The 25,505-nt window shown below is 43.5% G+C and overlaps 1 protein-coding gene and 1 pseudogene across 4 annotated transcripts; both read left to right on the plus strand.

Moving 5' to 3' along the window:
* The first annotated feature begins 2,007 nt into the window (after positions 1-2,007).
* LOC125085536 (60S ribosomal protein L17-like) lies at positions 2,008-2,703 on the plus strand (annotated as a pseudogene).
* A 1,513-nt stretch (positions 2,704-4,216) lies between these two features.
* CD48 (CD48 molecule) lies at positions 4,217-25,008 on the plus strand. 4 transcript variants are annotated; one of them, XM_047703996.1, is made up of 5 exons: positions 4,229-4,732; positions 17,672-17,971; positions 21,213-21,479; positions 23,433-23,536; positions 23,569-25,008. In XM_047703996.1, exons 1-4 carry the CDS (start codon positions 4,651-4,653, stop codon positions 23,510-23,512), a joined length of 729 nt encoding a protein of 242 aa, XP_047559952.1. In that variant the 5' UTR covers positions 4,229-4,650; the 3' UTR covers positions 23,513-23,536; positions 23,569-25,008. The 4 variants fall into 4 exon arrangements, with proteins under 4 accessions (XP_047559954.1, XP_047559953.1, XP_047559952.1 ...); XM_047703998.1 differs by lacking the exons at positions 23,433-23,536; positions 23,569-25,008 and adding an exon at positions 22,895-23,426 and having other exon boundaries at positions 4,217-4,732; XM_047703997.1 differs by having other exon boundaries at positions 4,224-4,547; positions 23,433-25,008.
* The last annotated feature ends 497 nt before the right edge of the window (positions 25,009-25,505 follow it).

The following is a 25,505-nucleotide window of genomic DNA, read 5'->3' on the forward strand; positions in this document are numbered from 1 at the left end:
ATATATTAGGCAAAATGGCCATATAGTAAGAACAGCAGTCACTTTTCTTATGATGTGATTTTGCATTCAATTATCATTTACATTTTTTTCTTTGTAAAATAACTAAACATGACATTAAAATGTGAAATAGAGAACTATAAATTTTAAGCTAAAAAATATACAGGAGCTTTTTGGTATCTTTCTCACTAATATACTTTCATCATAATTTGACCAAATTTTTGCACATCTTCAGTTGAATGCTTTTCCAACTCACTCTGAAATATTTAAATTAGTGTTAAAACTTCCCTGGAAATGCACATTAATACTTTGAGACTTCATAGAAACCAGCTGTAGTCCAATGAGAATATTCCTTTCTCATTGGCTTGTGGCTTCTCTGTAGTATAGCCGTGGAGTCTACACTCCTGTTGGCAGAGCTACACACCCAAGTTCTCAAGCCCAGTGTGGGAAGCTGGGAGGACATGCCTTTCCTCTGTGGGCCCTGGTTCCCCTGCTGACTGCTCACAAGCTTGGACTCTGCTGATTGTCGTGCCCTGTTAGATCAGTGAGCTTTGCCTCTGTGTCTGTGCTTTCCTGTAACTGCCCCAGTTTCTGAGAGTCACTTCTAAGTGGGCAGAGGTGAAAGAATTATTATTATGTCTCACATGTCTATTGTACATTCCAGTTTCTATACCTCTTTTTTTTTTTTTTTAAGATTTTATTTATTTATTTATCTGACAGAGAGAGACACAGAGAAAGAGGGAACACAAGCAGGGGGAGCTGGAGAGGGAGAAGCAGGCTTCCTGCTGAGCAGGGAGCCTGATGTGGGGCTCAAACCCCAGACCCTGAGACCATGACCTGAGCTGAAGGCAGACTCTTAGCGACTGAGCCACCCAGGAGCCCTCAGACATCTTAAACTTAACATATCCCAAACTGAGATTATCCCTCATGTCCCCACCCACTGATCTGGCCACCCAAGTCAGCAAGGAGGCTCCTCTTTTTCTCATTCCCACCTCCCCCACACAAAGCCAAGTATGGAGGCCTGCTGATCCTGACTTATCCTGTCGCCTCTCTACCCTTGCTGCTGCTGATCCTTCGTTATTGTGTAGCTGGATTCGTGTAGCATCTGCTTGCTTCTAGTCTCATCCTTCTCTTCATCAACTTTCTTTCTAGCCTGTGGAATGAAGCCTATCACTGATCTGCTCAAAATCCTTTACTTGGGGTGCCTGAGTGGCTCAGTTGAGTAAGTTTCTCCCTTTGGCTTGGGTCCTGATGCCAGAGTCCTGGGATCGGTCTGCATGTGGCTCCCTGCTCATGGGGAGGCTGCTTTTCTCTTTCCCTCTGTCTCTCCCCCCAATCCTGCATGTTCTCTTTCTCTCAAATAAATAAATAAAATCTAAAAAAAAAAGTCCTTTATTTACCTCCCCTTAAAAGGGGTCAGTGGAAATCCAAACTCGTAACGGCACACACCAAAGCCATAGGGCTGGAACTGGTTTCTTTTCCTTTCCTTTGATTTTAGCCACGCAAAATATCATCAGTTTCCTCAACTAGCCCATTCTCTGGCTTCTCAGATATTACCATGTTCATCTTCCTTAACGTAACACACTTCCCTTACTCTTCAAAGGAGTCACACCTATTCACTGTTTCCCAGCAGCCTCCCACGACCACACCATTTGTGTTGGGTGGTCCTTCCACGCGGCCCCATAATTCCGCATTTCACAACCACATTTTAACACAAGATTGTGAGCCACATAAGAGCAGGCAAGAGTGTAGCTTTCATTTCTACGTCTTCAGAAATGATGTAGAGGTCAAGACATAACTCGTTGATACAGGGAAGGAGGAGAAAGGAGAAGGGGAGGGGAGGCTCTGGTCTCTGCTTCCACAAAAGGGCTTTTACGAAGATTAAGGTCACGAGTGACCACACAGTTATTAAATGCAACGGACGGCTTTTCCCCCGAGCAGCCTGAGGTGAACTCTGAAAATGTTTGTTAGTCACTTGACCCAGAAAACCCTACAAAATCATGAAAATCAAGAGGTTCACATCTTGATTCACTAAAAGAACACCCAAGAAACTCCCCGGGCCATCAGGGGTATGCAGATCTGAAAAGCCACCACGTATCTGAAGGATGTCACTTTGCAGAAGCAATGTGTGTCATTCTGTCACTACAGTGGTGGAGTTGGAAGTGTGCCCAGGCCAGACAGTGGGGCTGGACACAGGGTTGGTGGCCCAAGAAGAGTGCTGAATTTTTACTGCACACGCTTAAAAATGCATAGTGCTGGGGCGCCTGGGTGGCTCAGTGGATTAAGGCTCTGCCTTCGGCTTGGGTCATGGTCTCAGGATCCTGGGATGGAGCCCAGCATTGGGCTCTCTGCTCAGTGGGGAGCCTGCTTCCCCGCCTCTTTCTGCCTGCCTCTCTGCCTGCCTGTGATCTCTCTGTCAAATAAATAAATAAAATCTTTAAAAAAAATGCATAGTGCTGAATTTAAGGGTTGAGATGTAGATTCTCTGGTCATTGAGCACATCCAAACGATAAAGTCCCCAAGATGTGGCCCAGAACTTAGAGGGCTCGTGGTGGAACTCACCCCTACCTGAGCTCTCCCTGCCACATCGAGGTGATCCTTACTGGAAAAGAGCAGATTGCTCCTACACCAGAAGAGCGGGTTGCACCAAAGGAAAAGATATCCCACAAGAAACTGAAGAAACAAAAGTTCATGGCCCAGGAGTAAATTCTGCTTAGAAGAAATGCAAATAAAAATTTTAAAAAGGAGAAAAGGAAAAAAATGTAATGGGTCCACTTTCTGCTACTCTGGATCCAGTTTTTTGAAACCTCACTTCATCCTAGACTGTCTGATGGATGATGCTTCTCATTTTCATCCTTAGCGTCCTTTTCTTCTGCTCACCTCTTAAATGTTAGGCCTGCCTCCAGGGTATCAACCCGCTGTCGGACTCTCTCAGGCTCCCTGGGGTGTGTATGACACCTGTAGTGTTACGCTGCCCCCTACGGGAGCCAGAGAGAGAGGCCAGCCAGCAAGAGTATCGTCCCTCCCTGCTTTGTTGGGAAATAGGCTTTGTTACACTCCCTGCCGCTTGCCTCAAAGCCTTCCCCGGGCGGGCTAGCCTCTAAGGTTTCACCGGGCGGCAACCCTCCTGAAACCATTTTGAAAACTCCCCGGGGGAGTCAAGATCTGAGTAAAGCCCACCCACAGTTTACTTCACTTCCTTTTCTCTTTCTCTGCCCTTGTGATTCTGCTTCTTCCTTCTCCTCAGCTTCTGGTTTTTGCTTTCTTTAAAACCTTCCCAAGCTGGCGCCTGGGTGGCTCATTGGGTTAAAGCCTCTGCCTTTGGCTCAGGTCATGATCCCAGGGTCCTGGGATGGAGCCCCACATCGGGCTCTCTGCTCTGCGGGGAGCCTGCTTCCTCCTCTCTCTCTCTCTCTCTCTGCCTGCCTCTCTGTCTCCTTGTGATCTCTGTCTGTCAAATAAATAAATAAAATCTTTTAAAAAAATAAATAAAAAATAAAATCTTCCCAAGCTAACTGCATTTCAGCTTAGCTCATTCTAGTCCTGTCTTATCTTCTCTTCTAGTCCAAAGATTTACAGTAGCCCACGCTGCGGGGAGAGCTGAAGACTGGGGTGGATTGGAGCAGAACCTTGGTCTGACTCTGAGATTCAGTTAAAAAGTGAAGGCAATGATGCCTGCCGTTCTCACCTCCCAGGGCTCCAATGTGTTCGAATGAATGGGGTGTCAAGTGCAATTTAAGGCACTGAGCTGACTCAGTTTCCCCATGCTGGTCCTTTTGGGAAGGGTATCTACTATGACAGGAGTTCAGAGGTTGAAGAGAGCAGTGTTTTTACTGGGCTCCTCTATGTCAAATCAGAAATGTCTCCAATTCAAAAACAGCTATGAATATGCTGTATTAGGGACTGTGTCTTGCCTTATGGGTCCCCAAACTGGCCTAGGTGGGCAAATAATTCATTTAGATTCAAGAGGGATGGGCCTGAAATTTCTTAGACCACAAGGCTGGGAAATTCATTCTTCTGGGCCAAGTAATCTTGCTTTTTCTATTAATGTTCAGTAGCTCGGCCAGTGTAAGGGTCCAAGCAGTGACTTTATGATGAAGGAGGAGGAGCCCGAGGGTGGGGCTTAGGGCATGGGAGATTTGATTTCCTAGATTTTCTGCCCTGAATGACACTTGTATATGACCTATTCCTCTGATGATTTGGGGTTGGCTCAGGCCAGAAATCCCCTGCAGACTTGGTGGGTACCTTCCAATTTTAATTTCTGCATTAATCAGGGTGACTCCTGCCTGGGAAACCAAAATTAGATATTCTCTACCGGGGGGACTGTAATCTTTTCTCCTGTTTTCTTTTTTGGACTTCAATCTTTTCTGAGCACTGACCCTTCCAAGAATCCAACAGAAGCTACGGATCCTCTCTCCAGAAAACAGAACCGACTGCACATTCAAACAAAATAGTTAATTTCATTGCTTCCGTACTGCTCTGAGATATGGGGCCTTCCTGTTTTCTGTCGCCAGGCTCCACCCATGAGTTGCTGAGCATCAAAAAGATCAGTAAGTTTTCCTCTCACCTTGGACTGTGACTTCAATGGCTCTGGAGCCCTTGGTCTCTTCTTAGCCTGATTCCCACCTGTCTCCAGCGTTCCTGGGAAGTAACATGTGCTCCCAAAGGTTGAAGCCGTGTCTGGCTCTGGAACTTCTACTGCTGTTTCATTTGGTCTTGCCAACCAGCACTCAAGGTACTTCACACAAGTTGTGTGCATGTGATTGTGCATTGAAGGCTCGGGTGAGGTGGGAAAGGGGCTATGGGGTGGGGCTTAGTCCTCAAAGGGGAGTGTGGTCTCCAGACAGCAGATATTTCTGTGCTGGTAGGAGGGCTGTGGCCAGTTGGGGAAACTTTCTGAGCCTTGGAAAATCAGCCTCTCTCTTTCCCCAAGGGATCATGACAAAAAACAGGACCTCAGGGAGATGGGGAAGGAGGCCCCTCAACTTTTGTTCCATGCTTTGTGGTTCGGGAAGATGTTTCATTTTGTTTTGCATTTTGAATAAGAGGAAGCTGCCCATTGATGGCTGCCACATTTTCTGCTCTGCTCGGTACACTGTGCTCCCTGATGCATTCTTCAGACCTCTGTCGATGCAAGGGATTATGTCCTGAACAAAGGTAAATGATGTTGTTGTGATCCCAAAGAGACACCTAAATTGTAGGAAAGAAAACTTGGAGAGGATTGCTTTCTCTAGAGTCTCTGAATGAGGATCTGAGCAGAAGCCTGAGGCACCTCAGTATCAAAGGAGCTCTCAGCATCTAGTTGTTAGGAGTTGAGGGTCATTCCTCTGCCATGGGCTGTCCTGGTCCCCCTCATGTACCCAGGGACTGAGTTAGCTCTCCGTTTTGTTACAGCTGTTCACCTTCCAGTACCTTTTTTTTTTCAGGTCAGCTGAGAAGTGGGAGTTAAGCTATTGCCTTTCTCACTACTCCCTTTAAGAGATACTCAGGTCTTTTTCATGTCAAAGGCTTTAGTGCTCACCACTATGGGGAGAAAAAAAAAAGAGTAAAAATGAACAAGCACGGGGAACCAACACAGCATCATAAAATTACGGTGTAACTTTTGGGAAGAGGAGACAGTCATGCTCAGTCATGTCCTGTTGACCACTGCTGTAGGAACTCTCCGGGTGACAGTACTTTGGGTCTGGTTGATGACTGTGTACATCTAGACACACGATGTCTTCAGGACATTCCTAGCTGTGTGGGCTCCGTGGCACTGACTCAACTCAGAACACGGATATGGCCTTGCGAGTGGGGGCTGATGTGAAATATTAATCCAATTGTTGGGGAAAATAGTGCTGCTAAGAGAACTGGAGTATTTCAGGACTTTCTCTAGACACAAGGGCAATGTGTCTAAATCTCTTCATGCATAGATTATGCCCACAGATGGTCATCTTATCCCCAGTTTATGACTTCCCCCCTATTAATTGCTGTTTGCCTTGAAGGAGGTGCTTTCTCTGTTACGGCTAGGTTTTTCCTTCTGCCCAGGATTCACTGCACCATCCTCTCCTTCTGCCCCTTCTGTAGGCTTCCATTTTTATGAGACTTCCTCCTGTAAGCCTCCAGATTATGATGGTGAATTGCTTGTTCGAGTGTCTCCTTGAGAAGACATGAGGACAGAGACCATGTACAGTGCTAAACTTAGCAGAATGCCTGGAACTTAGGCTGGGCTCAATAAATAATTATTGAATATATGAATGAATGACTTCAAAGAACTTTCTTTCGGTCTCTATGTTTAGATCTTCCTGGGGTCATAGTGGTACTCTCCTCCCTGGTAAAGGATGCTTTTGTGGAAAAATCTGAGAAGCATTTTTAAATCTCCTCTTTCATCCCTCCTCAGGCTTTAGTCTCTCAGCACTCTGATTTTAGGTTCCCTCCACTACTGGGCATCTTCTCCTGCTCATAGCACTTAGCAGAGTGCAGTGGAAGAAGCATGTACTGCGTCAGAAGACCTTTGTTTTGTCTGGGTTCCAGGCTATGGGATTTTCTATAAATCATAAATGCTTCCTGGGCCTCTGCTTTCTCAACTCTATAATGGGTATAATAATATACTTGCCATTTCTTTCCTTTTTTTTTTTTTTTAAGATTTTATTTATTTATTTGACAGAGAGATATAGCGAGAGAGAGAATGCAAGCAGGGGGAGTGGGAGAGGGAGAAGCAGGCTTCCCCCAAAAGCCTGACTTGGGGCTTGATCTCAGGACCCTGAGATCATGACCTGAGTCAAAGGCAGACACTTAATGACTGAGCCACCCAGGAGCCCTTTATGATTCCTGTTTCTTCAAGAGGTTATATTAGGATCAAATCAAATAAAGAATGTGTTTTGAAAATGTGACACACATAATCTGAGACAAATAAGAGCCTGGGAAGGACATAAGTAAACTTCAGAGCCCAAAGTTCTCTCATTACCCTCAGATCTGAATTTTTAATTACTTTTAAAACATCTCCAGATTCTCCAAACATATGCCCCAAATCTGATTCATCATCTTTGTTCTGGCTATCTATTGCTGTGAAATAAGCCATCACATCTCTGCAGCTTAAATTAATAATCACTTATTTTGAGCATGAATGAGGGGGCAGACTATGCTCAGTATCTCCTGTGTGTGTGGCCAGATCATGGTGGGGCGTGAGGTCATCTCTGAGGTTTCTTCAGTCACATGGTTGGTGCCTAGGCTGAGTAAAACTACAATAACCGTTTGTCTGATCTTCTTATATGGTAGCCAAACCTCCTAGGGTGAGTATCCTGACAGAAGTAGGCAGACACCACATGGTCTTTTCTAACCTCACTGTGTGAGTCATACTTCTGCTGTCTCCCACTCATTGAGGCCATCACCAAGGAGAGAGGATGGAGATACCACCTCTTGATGGAAAGAGTATCAAAAATTTGCTGACTTAAAACATTTTTATAATCTGCTATTCCTCTGCTGTTTGCTTTCTCAACAAATGACATCTCTGTGTCCAATTACTGAAGCCAGAATTCTGGAAGCCATCCTTACCTCCTTCTGTTTACTTGCCTGTCATTTCCAGTGAGTAAGTCCTGTTAATTATACCTTCAAAAAGTCTCTCAAATATATCCAATTCCACCCACTTCTGCTGGCAGATCAAACCGTCTGTCCTAAATCAAGACATTATTTTCTCTCATCCAATTACTATAATAGTTTCCTATCCTGCTTAAAAGCTCTTTTTTTTTTTTTTTAAAAAACTCAGTTATTCTCTCTGTCTAGTATTTACCATACTGCCATTGGTATAAATTTTCTAAAATGGTGATCTGTTTATTTTACTCTTCTTTTAAAAACTCATCAGTGGTCATCATAATGAACAAGAATTACAGCAGACACTGGGCATAAGCCTGCACTAGATAATGTGGTCACTTCCTACTGTTGGGTCCCCCAATAATGGGTCTATGGTCAAAGGTGCAAGACTGATACAAAGCGAAGGTCAAGTAAAGCTTTATTTTGCGCCAAGCATCAAGAATCAAACTGACGGTCAAACAGACTGGTCCGGGCCGCCCCTTACAGAGAGGCGACCCCTCCCTGCCTCACAGACCAACTTTTATAGAGCAAAGGCCATGCGGTTGAGCCTGGCCACACACAGGTGGCCAAAGACATAGCAATACACAGAGAAAGCTGAACAGTCATGCTAGGTCACAAACGGGTGGCCAATTGAACTACAATTCACCCCATAGTAGCTATTTGAACTAGCCTATCACCTTAGTCAGAATTGGCACCCACAAGGCACCCAAAAGGTGGGGCCCACACTCCTTGGTAGCTAGGGAGACAGTATGCGTACTATACTGATTGGATGTCTCCACCTGACTCGACTCATCCCTGCATTTGGGCCGTTATCTCCACCTGACCTGACCCACCCTTGTATTTGGGCTTTGTTACCTGGGACTGGTTTCCCGGACTTGCTTTTAAGTAAGTTCCCCTGGAGGGGGGAGGGCAGGGTCAATTTAAGTTTTACTGCATAAACAACAAAATGGCTGTTCAACCGAGGTGGGGCCACTCTGGCTAAATAGGCCTTACACTACCTTCCCCCATTTGGTGTTCTAATCAAATGCACTACTTCTGCTTCCTTAAGTGGACCTTGCTTTTGTGGTCTCTGAGCACTTGATACTTTTCTTCTCTTCTAGATGGAACATTGATTACTCTCAGTCCTCACCTTTACCTGGCTAATTTCTACTTATACTAATTCCCACTCACACTATCTATGGAAGCCACTCCTGACCCCTAAATTCAAGTGATATGCTCCCTTTGTATTCCATATTTTCCTTATCCTAATACTTAATCACCAATAGTGGTTAATTGTCTGTATCCACAAGAATGGAAGCTCCTTAAGATAAGGAGCTATGTATCTTTCATTCTATGCATGGTGCCTACCACAGAGGCCTAGTCCATAGTAAGTGCTTATTCTACATTTATTAGAATAGTGAATAAATGAATAAATTGATGTACATGTGTATATGTGTATGGATGGATGCATAGATAGAAGGAAGGGAAAAGGGAGGGAAGAAGGAAGTTGTGAATCGTTGTTTCTGTTAGGCTGGGATCTCAGCAAAGAATTTGCCTCCTATTTCACTAAAAAAATGGGGACTGGAGATCATTAAGCAGAGAACCTCTCAACTTGTTGCCTACCACTTCTAAACTACAGACTCTCTACATCCCCAACTGTCTTTTCCTCCTTCTCTTTTCCCTCAAAGGATAAAGTATCTCCCCTTCCAGGCAAGACCTGAGCCATTAACTCTTCTCTAAACCCCTTCTAGCCCAATGCCACTGGTCACCTTCTTTCTCTTCCATGTTTCCTTCTCCACTGGCTCCATCTCTTGACCTATCAAAGCTTATCTTTTCCTTCTTAAATAAAACTAAAAAATAAAACAAAAAACCTCTTTTTACCTTCCATGTCCCTCTACACAATGCCCTGCTAGTTTCCTTTCCATTCACACTGAAATGTCTTACAATAGTTTACTTTTGTTCTCTCTGCTCTCTCAGCTTCAATTGAGTTCTTGACCCATTGCAGTCTGGCCTAGTAAACTCATTAGTTTTCCCATCTTAGGAAATAGTACTCTTGTCACCCATAACAAAACCCGGGGTCCTGATCTCTATTGCCAAATTACTTCCTTAAGGTAGGAAGCAGTTCAAGATGGTAACGTAGTAAGATCTTGAACTCATCACCTTCCATGGACACAAATCAATGACTACACACAGTATAATTCTTTCTGAAAAGAACCTGAGAACTAGCTGAACAGCTATTCTAGAACAAAGGATAAAAGGGCCACATCAAGATGGTTAGGAGAGGAAGTATCACCAAAATCCCACCCTAGGCATGGCAACCCACCATTGGAAAGGGTTCCCACAAATATAGAGCTTCTTTCTGAAGGAACAAGGGTTTTTTGCCCTATATCAGGAACTCCAACTTGGGACCTGCACTGGAGAGACAAGACTTACCCCAAATACTGAACTTTGAAAACCAGTGGGGCTTATACCCAGGAGAACCATAGGACTGTAGGGAATGGAGATTCCACTCTGGAAGGGCTCACATGCAGATTCATTCATTCTACAAATCCACACAAAAGCACCATTTGAAAGGAGCCTATATCATATGTGAAGGAGATTAATTTGCTGATCTTAAAGGGTCCCCCACAAAGACAAATCCTCTTGGGGCTCTATCCAGGAATGGAGGTGCCAGTGGGTGTCATTTTTATGTTCTATCTCTAGCTTGCTAGGGCTGTTAGCTGCCATTTTTGCACTCTCACTCTAAACTGCTAGCACCTGCTCTGTTGTGCTGCTGATGCAGCTCTACCCTACCATGCTGCCTCCTCAGTGGGCTGGTGTTTTGTTCCCTTCTCACCCCATAGTCCCTCCAAACCAGCAAGCACACACACAGCTCACACAAGGAATGCCCCTTGAACACCCTCTTTGGTGATTCAGGGGGATTGTGTTTCTGGGTTCCATGGGTCTGAAGTAATCAGAGAGAGTGCAAGAGACAATCAGTTTAACCACAGTTAAATAATGAGATTCATTACCTACAGAGGCCACCATTTCAATACCAGGAGAGGTAGTTGTTTTGCCTGACACATAGAAAAAACACAGAGAATAAAGCAAAATGAGGAAACAGGGGAATATATTCCAAAGGAAAGAACAAGACAAAATCCCAGGGGCAAAACAACAACAACAACAACAACAACAACAACAACAAAAACCTTACTAAAATGGAGATAAGTAACCTGATAAAGAAAGTGTTCGAGAAATGGTCATAAAGATGCTCACTGAACTCAGGAAAAAAAGCGGATGAACACAGTGAGAACTTCAACAAAGAGAAATATGAGGAAGTACCCAACACAGAAGTCACAGAGCTGAAGAATGTGACAATTGAACTAAAAAATGCACTAGAGATGTTCAGTAGCAGACTAGATGATACAGAACAAATAATTGGTGAACTGGAAAACAGGGCAGTGGAACTCACATAAGCAGAGCAGCAAAAAGAAAAAAAGAACTTTAAAAAGTGAAGATAGCTTAAGGACTCATGGAACAACATCAAGTGGAATAATATTTGCATTGTAAGGCTCCCAGTAGAAGAGAGAGAGAAAAGAGAAGAACACTTATTTGAAGAAATAATGACTGAAAACTTTCTAACCTGGGGAAGGAAACAGACATCAGACCCAGGAATTCGGAGATTTCCAGATAAGATAAACACAGAAAGACTCACAACAAGACATTAAAATGTCAAAAGTTAAAGGTAACAAGAGAATCCTAAATACAGCAAGAAAAAAAACTAGTTACATACAAGGGAACACCCACAAGGCTATCAGCAGATTTCTTAGTGGAAACTTTGCCAGGAGGGAGTGGCATAATATAATCAAAGTGTTGAAAGTAAGAAACTTCCAACCAGGAAGGTATCTTACTACCTGGCAAGATAACCATTCAGAATTGAAGGAGAGATATACTTTTCCAACAAGCAAAAGCTAAAAGAGTGCACCTCCACTAAACCATCCTTAAAAGAAATGTGAAAGGGATTTCTTTAATGCGAAGAAAATGTATGAAAGTAAAAGTCCCACTGGTAAAGGTAAATATATAGTAAAGTTAGCAGAATAATCACTTATAAAGTTAGTATGAAGGTTAAAAGAGAAAAGTAGTAAAAAATATAACTGCAATAATTAGTTAAGGGATACACAAAATAAAAAGATGTAAAATGTGACATTAACAACATAAAATGTGGTAGAGGGGAGTAAAAATGCAGGGTCTTAGAAAGCAATCAAACTTAACTTGCACTTAAAGTAGACTGTTATATATATAGCCTGTCATACGTGAGCCTCATGGTTAACCAGGTTAAACACAAAGCAAAAATCTATAATAGGTCCACAAAAGATAATGAGAAGGGAATCTAAGCATAACACTACAGAGAGTCATCAAACTAGACTTATTGTGGTGACCATTTTACAATATACACAAATGTTGAATTATTGTGGTGTACACCTAAAACTAATATAATGTTGTATGTCAATTATACTTCAGTTTTAAATATTACTTCCTTAAAAGGTTGTACAAGTTAGATAAATGGTTGATCCCATCAGAGAGCTCTTGGTAACTCCATATTAGTATCTTTAAAACTCATGTCTTTTCTTCCTTAATAATTCTATTAGAAGCCATGTGACTTGATTTTAAAGTGATGAGAACTTCTTTAGGATCTCTTTCGCTTTGCTGGGTAGACCCTTTGGTATGAAATGATCACTTTCTTTGTTCTGTTTCCTTCCTTCGCCATTTTAGTTTTGGTTTTCTACGGACAGGAAGCAAGGCTAGGCACAGGAAAGAGCTGCTTCATTTTTCTATTGTAAACTGCACATAAACACAGTTACTGTATCCTTAGCATCCAGATGCATAACCAAATACTTCTTCCTGTTAGAATTAACTTTCTTTACAGTTACTTCTCCTACCTTTGAACATATGCAATTGTTAGGAAGGCGAATCAAAATTTTGTCAATTTACTTTAAAAATGAAAAAAAAAAACCATAAATATAGATATCAATTTATCTGAATTTAGTAGACAATTAGCAGACTAAACCACCATCTTGATACCCCAAATTATAGTACTTCATTTCCGCATTAATTTTGCAATCTATACTTGTAAAATTAATCCATATTTCTTTAACTTGTGAATGAATTGTAGAATTCTTTCAGAAACTGTTACCCCTTTTTAAATGGTCAGTCGAGCATTCTTTCTATTGCTTCTATCTTCATGTTTTTATTACTTTTCCAGGCTACCCTTTCATTAGATATTTCAAAAAAAAATTCACTCTTCCATTTTCTGTTTTCATGCATGATCTCAGCCCTTCTGAGGCTGTTGGATTAATATTTTAAGGTTTCTTTTAGCTGCTTTGCATTGACTTTTGATATCTGAAAACTTGAATGCCCTATTCAACACATTTCTATGTTATTGGGGTTTTTTTGAGAATTCCTGGGCACCTCTTCCACTGCTCCTCGGCTTTCTTTGTCTTAATAGTCATCTTTTATTCATTCATTATTGATTTTATTCATTTATTATTATCAGGATCCAGCCATTAGACAGGGCCCCATTGGCCCAGTTTGGGCACATTTTCATATCTAAGAAACACAGTTTATTGGTTCTAAGTAACTAAATAGTAACTCAGATTTCTATTTATAGTCTCTCAAAAGATGTTAAAGGAAATCCAATTAATAAACTACAGCAACACGTCCTACACTCATCTTTCCTGTCCTCTCTAGTCTTCTCAAACCGTCCCATCCATCTGCTGCCCAGACAGTCTTACAGTTTTTTTGTTTTTTTTTTAAGATTTTTTTTTTTAATTTATTTATCTGACAGAGAGAGATCACAAGTAGACGGAGAGGCAGGCAGAGAGAGAGAGAGAGGGAAGCAGGCTCCCTGCTGAGCAGAGAGCCCGATGCGGGACTCGATCCCAGGACCCTGAGATCATGACCTGAGCCGAAGGCAGCGGCTTAACCCACTGAGCCACCCAGGCACCCCAGTCTTACAGTTTTGAGCCCCAATGTGCTAACACCCCTATTTCCTAAACCAGCTTGAGTGACCTTGGTATTTGCTTATCTTTTCCTTTCCTCCCTGCCTCATCAGTCCAAATGGGTCTTAAGAAGTAAACAAGAGGGAAAAGCTGAGTGGAAAGTAAAAATATGAAAAATGTTTTTGACTAGCAGGAGGTTATGAAAAGAAGACTGGGAGCACTTACATATATACATTTTGTCACTGTCATCCATTCACCCATTGTCTACTAAACTCTTAATGTCAACTGAGTATGGTGGGGATTCAAAATTGAGCAAGATACCGTCTTTGGCTTTGAGAAGCTTACAAAATTAGTGACTGTGTGTCTGCTATAGCTTCTCCCTGCCCCTTACACTAAATTTTGAAGTTCTTTTTTTTTTTTTTTAAAGATTTTTTATTTATTTATTTGACAGAGAGAGAGCACAAGCAGGCAGAGAGGCAGGCAGAGAGAGAGGAGGAAGCAGGCTCCCTGCTGAGCAGAGAGCCGGATGCGGGGCTCGATCCCAGGACCCTGAGATCATGACCTGAGCCGAAGGCAGCGGCTTAACCCACTGAGCCACCCAGGCGCCCCTAAATTTTGAAGTTCTTTTGATCGTCTTGGGAATACCCTTGCCAAATATAATCTCTTTGTCCTTATAAAGCAGTTTTTTGTCCTTATAAAGCAGATTCCATTCTCACAAGGAGAAAGGATGGAAGATATAACTGGACCTGGATCATAACTTGAGTCTATGTGCTGTGTATTCTTCATTCTTTCTCATTAGATGCATCCTTCTTTCCCCTTCCCCAAGGAAGCTTCAGGGAAGTTGACTGTTCTGATGGAGGTACTGGGACCTCTTTTCATCACATGTCCTACATCAGTGACCTGGTTTTGTGTTATCTCTTGTGCATACCAACATCCTTTATTTTTAGACCATTAGGCTACAAGTGAAAGCTGATTCAGGAGCTGCTACTTTTTTTTTTTTTAATTTTAGGCCCCTTCTTTCACATTCTTCAATCTTTCAGATTCACATATGAACATCCATTTCTAAAAAAATATATATCATTAGTCTAGTCCTTGTTTTACCACTGTTTTGGTATAATAAAATAAGTTCAACAGGTAATTGTTAAACATCTTGGTAACTTAGGCATAGTACTGGGTGTTATGGATACAAAAAACAATGCAGGTAATAATAATAAAAAATACATGAAATTTATTGAATGCCTATTATTCTTCCAAGTATTATTCTAAGTACTTTACTTTTATTAGTTGATTATTTGTATTGTTATATTCTAAGCATTTTATTAATGAAACTCTGTATTAGACTTTTTCAGAGAAACAGAATATATATATCTATATATAAATATATAGAAAGAGGTTTATTATATATATATGTATGTATACATATATATAAAAATACATAGAAAGAGGTTTATTATGAGGGATTGTTTCATGTAATTATGGAAGCATAACCCATACTGTGTACTTCTTTGTGTGGAGAAGTCTCACAACCTGTCATCTACAGGCTGGTGGCACAGGGAAGCTACTGGTAGAGCTCCAGTCCAAATCTGCAGGCCCAAGAACCAGGAGACCCAATGGTGTAAGTCCTTGTCCAAGTCCAAGGCCCAAGAACCAGGAACACTAAAGTCCAAGGGTAGGAGAAGATGGATGTCCCAGATCAAGCAAAAAGTAAATTAGCCCTTTCTCTGCTTTTTTGTTCTTTTTGGGCCCTCAATGGATTATGGTGCCCATCGCATTGGTAAGGGAGATCATTTTTACTCAGTTTACCTATTCAAATGCTAATCTCTTCTAGTAACACCCTCACAGACACATCCAGAAACAATGTTTTACCAGCTATCTGGGCATCCAGTCAACGTGACACATAAATTTAACCATTATGAACTCTATGAGATAATAACTAAAAGAAAGACAGAGAGGGTAGGTAACATGCTCATGTTTACATAGCTAACAAGTGGTAGAGCCAGGATTTGAACTGAGGCAGTGTGATTTCAGAACACATATTCTCAACTCTCACACTTTAATGGAAAATGAATTAGATTCAAAGGACTCATTCCTTTCTTTAGGAAGCTTATACTCTGGTGATCGAGGCAGGTAGGAGACATCAAATATCATTTCAATATGACATGATTGCTAAGATATGGACATGCACAGGATGTTGTAGCTTTCCCTCCTCTTGTCTTCACTACCTATGTGTACTGATTCCCAAAAGATCATTCTGGTGGTTGGCTATCACTTCTTACTGAGAAATAAAGAGGGGGTTAGTCGTGAGTTGTGCTATCTTCCTGAGCATATGTCTGACACTTATTTGAGAGTTTGACAAGGATGACTTAGGCCAGTAGATCTTACCCAGAATGGGGGTGGGATATTTGGCAATATCCGGAGACATTCTGATTGTCACAGCTGGGAAGGGCTACTGGTCTCTAGTGGGCAGAGGCCAGGAATGCTGCTGAACCTCCTGCAGTGCACAAGGACAACTCCCACAACAGAGAACCCTAAAATATCAATAGTGCCAAGGTTGGAAAACACTGATCTGGGCTATCTATTGTCATCACTTCTATTAATTCACATGGAAGCAAGTAGCAGAATAAGAACAAGTCTAGAATCTGTGTCTGGTGATTTTAAAATCCTGAAGAGAATGTCCTGCTGGGCTGCATGCTCCGAGAGGCAAAGCCTCCACCTGCATCGCTGATGCCAGAGCCTCTCACAGTGCCAGGCACATAGTGTTTGTTCAAGTACCATTATGGGCACTGAGTTGGTTATGTCCCAGATAAGACAGTGTGTGGAATGGACCAACCAGAAGCGCTGTGACCAGGAATGCCTGAGTATGTCTGCCTATGCACTAGGCACAGGGTAGGTGCTCAATAGACTGTTGAAGGCAGAGACTGGTGGTGGGAAGGATTAATAACTAGAAACTTGAAAGCCCTGGGGACACAGGCATTTTCAGTCTTTCAACAGTTGAAGAGAATGCTTTTGGAAAGGACAGATTAGTGGAAAGTGAACAGCTGGATATGTATACATGATGTTGAACAATATGACTGAGGTTTTGAGGGACAGTAGAGGAGGCCAGAGTAATACAGGTTGTATTTCTTTTTCTTCTACAGGTAGCTTCTTTCCACTGTTCTTTCTCAGCCTAATTATATCCACCTCCTTTGTTCTTCTCCCTCTACAAAGATTCAACACACCTCCTTTCATCTTGCATCTTCCTTGCTGTCATCTTTTCTTTTCTTTGCCTTAACCAAACAAGGTTTGGGCACCCTCATGAAATAAATAAATAAATAATAAATAAATAAAAATTTAAAAAAGAACAGCAAACACAAATAGGAACAAAAGTGAATTTAGTTAGAATGAGAAAAGAAACCCAATGTATTACACGTTTTAAAAGCTAAGAAATAGGGCGCCTGGGTGGCTCAGTGGGTTAAGCCGCTGCCTTCGGCTCAGGTCATGATCTCAGGGTCCTGGGATCGAGTCCCACATGGGGCTCTCTGCTCAGCAGGAAGCCTGCTTCCCTCTCTCTCTCTCTCTCTGCCTGCCTCTCCGTCTACTTGTGATCTCTCTCTGTCAAATAAATAAATAAAATCTTTAAAAAAAAAAAAAGCTAAGAAATACTATAAAAATTTCAAATCCCAGAAAAATAGCGTACTACTTTCATTAATGAAATGCCTTCATGTTTCTATCATAATTTGCCACTGAATAGCTCTGGTTCCCATTCACTTTAAACTTTGTTTCTTCTCTACTTCCTGCCTACTGCTAGAGAAGCAAATTAAAGCAAGAGGGAACACAAGCCCAGAGGAGGGGATGTGACTTGTCATCATTTTATTTGAAAATCTACTGGTATGAGAGCAAGGGAGAGAGTTGGGTCCAGCATCAGTGTCCTTTTTCTTTATCTTCTGGGGGAGAACTAGAAGGATTATCAGCAACACACTCTACCCCATACCCACCCTCAAGCTCCAACTTTTACTGCATTCCTGATCAGAGGCCAGACCCCCTGGTGAAGACCATACTTACTGTTTCCAAGCAGAAACTTCTCTCTTCTCCATCCCGCCAGCTCAGGCAGAAGCTTTGCCTGCTGGGCCCCTCTGCCTTTCTAAGATGGCTCTCACTCTCGTTGACAGGTCATTCAGAACATTGGGTAACTGCCATCTCTGGCACCAACGTGAGTCTGCAAATCTCCAATTTGCCTGCTAAGTACAAACAACTCACCTGGTTTTACACCACCAGTCAGAAGATTCTAGAATGGGAGTCCAACCAGACTATTCTCTTCAACTCTAAGTTTAAGGGCAGGGTCAGTCTTGGTCAAAGCCATGATCTGTGCATCCATAATGTCCAGAAAGAGGACAGCAACACCTATATCCTCAGGGTGTTGACGGAGTCTGGGACAGAGAAGGAGTGGCATATCCCACTGGAGGTATACGGTGAGTTTTGCGGAGTCCCACTCCAGGACCCCGGAGGGACCACTGGGAGGTTTCCTAGGGTTCATGGGGGCTCTCTCTGGGAGGAAGATAGAGAAACCTCAGGACAGGCTTCATTAATTTTCCCTGGAGCCACTTCCTCTGGGGAGTGACCCTGGGCCAGCAGAGCCCAAATTGATAACCTGAGGACATTTAAAAGTTCTTCTGATGTTAGTGATCTGAGATGTGAAGAGAGGGAAAACTATAGAAATGATTTCCTATTTTCTTGATGCTCTCCTGTGATCAACCCAAATCACTTCTGAGCTCATCTTAATAATATACCTGAACACAAACTTCATCAGACTTAAGGAAAAAGTTACAAGAGACACAGGATGGGGCAGGAGCTGTTAAAGGAAGGTTTTTTTTTTTTTTAAATTTTTCAAAATGGATAGGACAAAAACTTCCACTCACAGCTCTAGCCTAACCAATATGTGGAGAATAAGGACTAGGATATCATACTTGGAATCAGACAGACCTGGGTTAAAAAACGTTGGTTGCTAGCTCACTTCCTAGCTGTGTGATCTTGGAGAAAGATCTTAACATCTCTGTGCCCATATTAGGTAAGTTTCTTTTGATGGCAAGTAAAAGAAGCCAATCTGATGTAAATAAATTTAGCAAAAGGAAGAAAGAAAGAAAGAGAGAAAGAAAGAAAGGAAGAAAAAGAAAAAAGAGTCTATTAAAGAAACCAGAACTATTTAGAGCAATTCAAGGAACTGAGAAGAGTTAGGAAGGGCTGAACAGCGGGAAGAAAGAGAACCAGGGCCAGCCCTGAGTCCCCGGCCTCAGGAATCTGTGGACTATGCCTCTGGATCACTGCCATGTACATGACTTACCTCTCAGAGACTAGACTTTTGTAACTCTGGGTTTAAATTCTCAGAATTTAAAGAGAAATTAAAAGAGAGAAACTGATTAAGCCAACTTGTTTCAAATATGTGTACTGATTGAATTACTTATGGCCCAAAGGGTCAGAATTTAAGGCAGAAACATGGTTCCTGGGGAGACCTCTGTGGTGTTGAGGTAGACAAAATTAAAGTAGAAGGGTGGGCAGGCATCCACAACAGATATCTACCCAAGAACCTCATCTTATGAAGATAATGATATCTTCCTTTTAGGGTGTTATGAAAATCAAAGCAGATAATGGGAATGAAACATAAAAAATGAAAATAAGGCATTTTTCCCAAACCAAATCATTCTACCATCCAGTTTCCTTCTACCAGATGATTACCAAAAATATAAACACAAAATCTCTACAGAATACTCAGAACATATCTGTAATCTTTCTTCCCCAAAACAGTGTAAATGAAGAGTGTCTTCTATAACCCACCCACTAGATGGTTCCTGTTCTAAAAGGCTGGAAGCCTCTTCTCACATACTTCCCCTAAGTCACATGGCCTGAAAATTTGGGAGGTTCTGGGAACAGGAAAAGATTCAAAGTCTCTTACAGTGGTGTTAAGAAAAGCCCAAATTTATATCATTTACCAATTTCTTTTTTTTTTAAGATTTTTTTTATTTATTCATTTGACAGAGATCACAAGTAGACAGAGAGACAGGCAGAGAGAGAGGAAGAAGCAGGCTCCCCGCTGAGCAGAGAGCCCGATTCGGGGCTCGATCCCAGGACCCTTGGATCATGACCTGAGCCGAAGGCAGAGGCTTTAACCCACTGAGCAACCCAGGCGCCCCTCATTTACCAATTTCTGTTGTAATTACTCCCACCACAGCCAACTCCAAGTTAGCAGTGGTTTCACAATCAGCTCACAACAATTCTGGATATTTTAAATTCCATAAGCTGGTGTGACGTAAGCACACCTGCCTGGGCATATGACCCTCAGGATGAGATTAGCAGAAATCTCATTCTTCAGTACAGTCCTTGAATTTCTGATAGCTCCAAGGAGATATCTTAGAGCCAGACCACCCCGGCTAGCTCAATGAACCCCACCACAAACCACCCAGTGCGTGCTGCTCGCCATGTGAAATGCAGAAGATGTATGAGGCGAGAGGTTAGACGACAGGAAATGGCAAAAAATAGTATGAAAATTGCTCAGTTCAAGCATGCAGGGAAAGTCCAGCAGTCTCAGGGGGGTTCACATAGAAGATGGGGCTAGAGTTCCAGAGGCCAGAAAGATGGAACTCCCATTGCCCCCCACACACTTGCAGCCAGACGTGAGCTCTGTTCTGGTCAATTCTTGGCACATCTAATCCTTTGACACCAAAGCAGCACTGATTCTGCAGGTGTTTTACCCATGGGCAACATGAAAAGGCCCGGAGGATTTCAGAACAAGTGGCCCTGGCAAAGGAAACAGCAGATGCTGGGATTATCTTTCATTCCGTCTGGTGACAAGACGACAGCAGTAATGACTATATGACCTCCAACATGCACAGAACGCTCGTGCCCCATGGACAGTGTCACTTTATCTCACTAACATGGTTCTATGGGGTACAGTCAGTTTACCCATGAGAAGGAAATTCAAGGGGTTACTTATCTCGATAATGTCACTCCAAGTCCAAGACCTAGGCTGATTTCACTCCAAAGCTGCTGCTTTGTCCTTTGTATATCATAACTGCTCCATCCATCCATCCATCCATCCACCCACCCTTTCATCAGATTCATCAGATTACCGATTCCTATCAGGTAAGCATTGTGCTAAATCCTGAGATACCAAAGTTAGCAGACACAGTTCATCACGGCTGACGTGTGCTGGGGGTTATATGAGCTTCTTCTCATGAATCCAGGAGAGGGCTTTGCCGTGGGCAGGGTAGTATCTCTTACTCCAGGACTCTCGCTGAATATGAGCCCAAGAGCTCCCGATGGGCAGGTGGGCCACGGTGCCAACTGTGGGCTGGTGCTGGAGAAGGAGGCTCACATAACTTAGACAGTTGAGATACCAAGTCTGACCCCAGGAGATCTCTGCTGCTTTTTCTGGCCCACAGAGACTCAGAACCCCATTTTGTTTCTGGGTGCACAGCTCCCCCTCCTGGATCCATTTTGGCTTCACCCCCAAGCAGTAGCCCTTCCAGTCTGAACCTCCAGGGGGCCAAGCGGCGCACTGGCTCCTCCTGTAGGGGCCTCTTCACGGCACCAGTTTCCGCTGCACTCAGGGCTCCTCCCTAGCTCCCTTTGTGTTTTGTTGGCTAAACACTCAAAGCATAATTGCCTCATAAATGCATGAACTCATGTCTCATCTTGCAACGTCCTCCTGATCTTCAGATCCTGTACCTAAACCTGAGATAGAAATCCAGAAGACACAGGAAGTGAACAATAGATGTCACCTGCAGCTCTCATGCAGGATCCCGAACCAGCTCGTAAACTATACCTGGTATAGGGACTCAGGGCCCTTTTCAACAGGGCTTCAGAATTCTGTGCTTGAAATCGTCGTTGAGCCAAATAACTACTCCACGTTTTACACCTGCCAAGTCAGCAATCCCGTGAGCAGCAAGAGTGACACTGTCTATTTCACCTCACCTTGTAAACTGGGTAAGAATGTTCCCGAGGGAGCTGGGGGTGGGGTGGGGCTGGGGGGCTCGGGCAACTAGTTTCCTTTTGGATGAAATGAAGGAGGGTGTGGGGAGCCTGTTCAGTCCCCTGCTCAGGTGGAGGATCCCAAATGCATCTGTGATGTTCAGTCCCCTGCTCAGGTGGAGGATCCCAAATGCATCTGTGAGACCTGGGAGGCTTGGGTTCTACCCCGGGCTCTTCCACCAGCTGTCAGCAAGCTTACCTGGCTTTTGTGGAGTTCATCATCCTCGCCTGCAAAGGGTGGCTGGCACTCCTACCCTGCTCTAACAATGCATGGTCTTAGAATCCGGGGCCTGGGTGATTGTAGGACAATCTGAGCTGTCAGGGGAAAAGTCCAAGTGGAAGAGCAGACCAGACACAGTTGAGCAGGTGCATGAAGGGTTCCTGGCAGACAGCCTAAATCAGCAAAGGAAAGAAGGGCCAAGTAGATGAGCACAAGCAAGAACAAGGATGGGACAGGGGTGAGGGCCTTATCCTAAGGCAGAGACTCTCTGCTCTTTAGAAACACAGACTCTGGGTTTCATGTTTCAGATTTCTCTGTCTCTTGGGAGGACGCACTCACTTGAGCATCACTGCCGGCTCTCTATCAAGCTTATGCAGGTCTGATAGTGGGACAGCCAGGATGGGGCCAAAAGCTCAGAGGTTTTAGAGTCAGGTACCTGGGGTTAATCCTGGGATTGTCACTTAATAGCTAAGCAAGTGACTTAGCTTCTCCAAGTTATGCCCTTCTCTAAGTTGTATCCTTCTTTTTTTTTTTTTTTAATTTTTTTTTTTAAAGATTTTATTTATTTATTTGACAGAGAGAGATCACAAGTAGACGGAGAGGCAGGCAGAGAGAGAGAGAGAGGGAAGCAGGCTCCCTGCTGAGCAGAGAGCCCGATGCGGGACTCGATCCCAGGACCCTGAGATCATGACCTGAGCCGAAGGCAGCGGCTTAACCCACTGAGCCACCCAGGCGCCCCTAAGTTGTATCCTTCTTAAATACCAGACAAAATATAATCCTTACGCTGTTAAGAGGACTAAATGAGACAGTACAGATACCCTTTCTAGAACAGTGCCCGACAGGTCTCCAGTGAGTGGTACTGAAGTTAAAACCAGTTTCTTTAATTCTGGAGACACTAGGGACTGGCAGGAGCCCTCAATAAATTTAGATTACTACCCCCAGCATTCTGGGTCTTGTACTTTCCACACCCCTGGGACGACATCCCTGAGTATACAGATCCACACCCTTCCAGAATAACTCATTTGCCTGAGTTCCCTGTCATGCCAGTCATCAAGGACCATGGCCCCCAGGGACAGTGCTCTTTCACAGTCTTCCTAGACCCAGACTACTCTCCCACCTGTGCTGATTTCTTCACTCTGTTCCCACACAGGGACAATGGAACCTGGACATTCTTCTTCATTCTTCCCACCTGACTTGCCATGCCTCTTCTAGTCTGTCCTGCCACCACAGACCCTATGTGACAGTTTGGTATCTGACCATGAGACCACCTTCATATCAACACCACATCCTGAGATCCAGAAAAAGAAAGAGAGACAGTCCCTGTCCTTTATAAAATGAGGGTGACTGCTCATCTACAATGAGGATGAAAAAAATACTAAGGCCATTTTTTTGGAAGGGCAAGGCCAATCTTTTCACTTTTTAGCCACCCAAATTGTCCTAGAAAAGCATCCCTCATTTCCCTCCCCTACCGTATCACTCATTCCCTTTTTCTTTTTATTTTCTGCTTCCTTTCCTATCCTCTCCTCTTACTCCTTCTCTCTCCTTCCCTTCCTATCAGTCTTCCCCTTCCTTGTCTTTTTCCCTCTTGGTATAGATGGGATGTGGGGTGGCAAAATGGAGAGGGGATGTAGTCTTACCTTCCCGAAAGTCCAGACACTCAAGCATTTGGAGTTTTCTTGCTCTTCCAGGCAGATCCTCTGCAGTAGCTTGGACTGTGACATGGCTAATTATCATGGTACCCATTGTTCCTGGCCTCCTCTGGACCTGAGACAAGCTCTTCTAACTCAAGACAGCTGGGTCTTGCTTTCATCAGCAGCCAAGCTGTTATTCAAGACAGGAGCTCTGACTACATGGGATGATAGAAATTGTGCTATTGAAACATCTACAAGGATTTTCAAGTTAACTTTTTAAAAACTACAATAATATTTTATTTTATATCTTCTACTTATTTTCCAACATAATTGCATCGATACTCCTATATTCTTCCCACCAAAACATGTTATCACATTATGCAATGTTTTCTTGTTTAAATAAACGACGTGACCATCAATGTCAAACGGTCAGACCATGTCTACTCCATTGGCCTGAACAAATGCAATACAAAGGAGAAGAGCCTGGGACCATAGGCTCCTATGTGTTCGTGTGTCCGAGGTGTTAACTTGTGCTGTCTCTGACTCTTGCTCCCATATCCATGCCAAATCTCCTGGGGTTCCAGCTCCTTCCCCCAAGTTCTGGCCTCCTTTCTGAGGGGCATGCTCTTTAGGTTTCCTGGGAATATGGCGTTAGGCTTACCCCTCCAGAGTGAGCAGGAGTGAGCATGCAGCTTTGCCACATAAAAAGGGTCCCTTCCAAGCCTTTCCTGGGGAGCCGAGCACTGCCCCCTCCCTTTGCGAGCAACTCTTCAAGTCCTACCTGTGTCACAGGATCTAATAAAACCAACAAATGAACAAAATGTTCTCACTAGGGTCTTCCATTACAGGAAGGTGGGAGCCCCCATCCCAGGCCCAGCACTGACAGAACACCTGGGATTTCTGCTGTGTCTTCAACTCCTCCAAGGCTTTCATGGGCCTGGAGCTGAGAGGGCCTCTCAAGGATGTGTTCCCCTTCAGGGAACAGTCCCACCACAGATCACTTTTCCTCTGCATCAAACCAGCCTTCCCTGCCATCCAGCCCTCCTCCAGCCAGAACATGTCATGTGCTCTCATTTTCCTCTTGGGCTGTCCTGGTTAATTTTATGTGTCAACTTGACTGGGCCACAGAGATGACCAGATGTTTGACTGGTTTTGATGTTTGACTCAACATTATTCTGTGTGTGTGTCTGTGAGGGTTTTCTGGATAAGATTAACATTTGAATCAGTAGCCTGAGTGGAGCAAGTTTTCTTCCCTAATGTATATGGGCCTCATCCAATTAGGTGAAGGTGTGAATAGGCTTATGTCCCATAAGTACAGAAAAATTCCCTCGGCCTGACTGCTTTTGACCTGGGACATTTGGATTTTTTCTCTGCCTTCAGATGTCATCTGCAGTCCTGGTTCTCCAGTCTGATGACTCAGACCTTGGGCCTTGTCAGCGTCCATAATTGCATGAGCCAATTCCTTATAATAGATCTGTGTGTGTGTGTGTGTGTGTGTGTATGTAGCTCTTATTGGAGCTGGAGCTGGAGAGTCCCAATACATGGGCCAAAAGGAAAGCTACCTTTCTCAGCTCCCTTTCCATTTTGCTGGGGCCATGTGACTGGTTTTAGCCGACAGAAAATGGATGAAATTGATGTGACAAGAAGCGAGGGACTCTGAGAAGTGGAGCCACATAATGCAAGGGGCCTGGGTCCAAGCCATTGCATGGAAGCCGGTTGCCTGGTCTACACTGAACATACATAAGAAAGTTTGGTTTTTGTTTGTCACCATGAGATAGCCTGGGCTCCCTAAAACTCTCACCATCTCCTTCAGTCCAGCCTGTGGTTCCGTCCCAGCCTCACCTCTGGTTGGCTTGCACCTTCCGGTGGGACTGTCCATGTCTCTTTTCTACATGCAATGTCCTTCCCTTTTCCTTCACTTTTTTTGTGGCAGAAGAGGTTTTCTTGAAGGGACATGCACACATATGCGCACAAATAGAATCAAAGAGCATTTCTGGGGAAAAGCAGTAAGAGGAAAGAAATGTCACTTTCTATCCAGAATAAGCACAGTCCTTCACAGCCAAGAACACGCGTACCTCCCCAGGCAACAGGTTTCCATCGGATCTAGTTCCTTGAAGACCAGAGGCAAAT

The sequence above is a fragment of the Lutra lutra genome, chromosome 15 (assembly GCF_902655055.1).
Source record: "Lutra lutra chromosome 15, mLutLut1.2, whole genome shotgun sequence".
NCBI classification, from domain to species: domain Eukaryota; kingdom Metazoa; phylum Chordata; class Mammalia; order Carnivora; family Mustelidae; genus Lutra; species Lutra lutra.

Coding starts and splice junctions, on each gene's coding strand:
- CD48 (XM_047703996.1), top strand. CDS start 4,651: ATGTGCTCCCAAAGGTTGAAGCCGTGTCTGGCTCTGGAACTTCTACTG. Junction 4,733..17,671: donor CTTGCCAACCAGCACTCAAG/GTACTTCACACA, acceptor TCTCGTTGACAG/GTCATTCAGAACATTGGGTA. Junction 21,480..23,432: donor CACCTCACCTTGTAAACTGG/GTAAGAATGTTC, acceptor TTGCTCTTCCAG/GCAGATCCTCTGCAGTAGCT.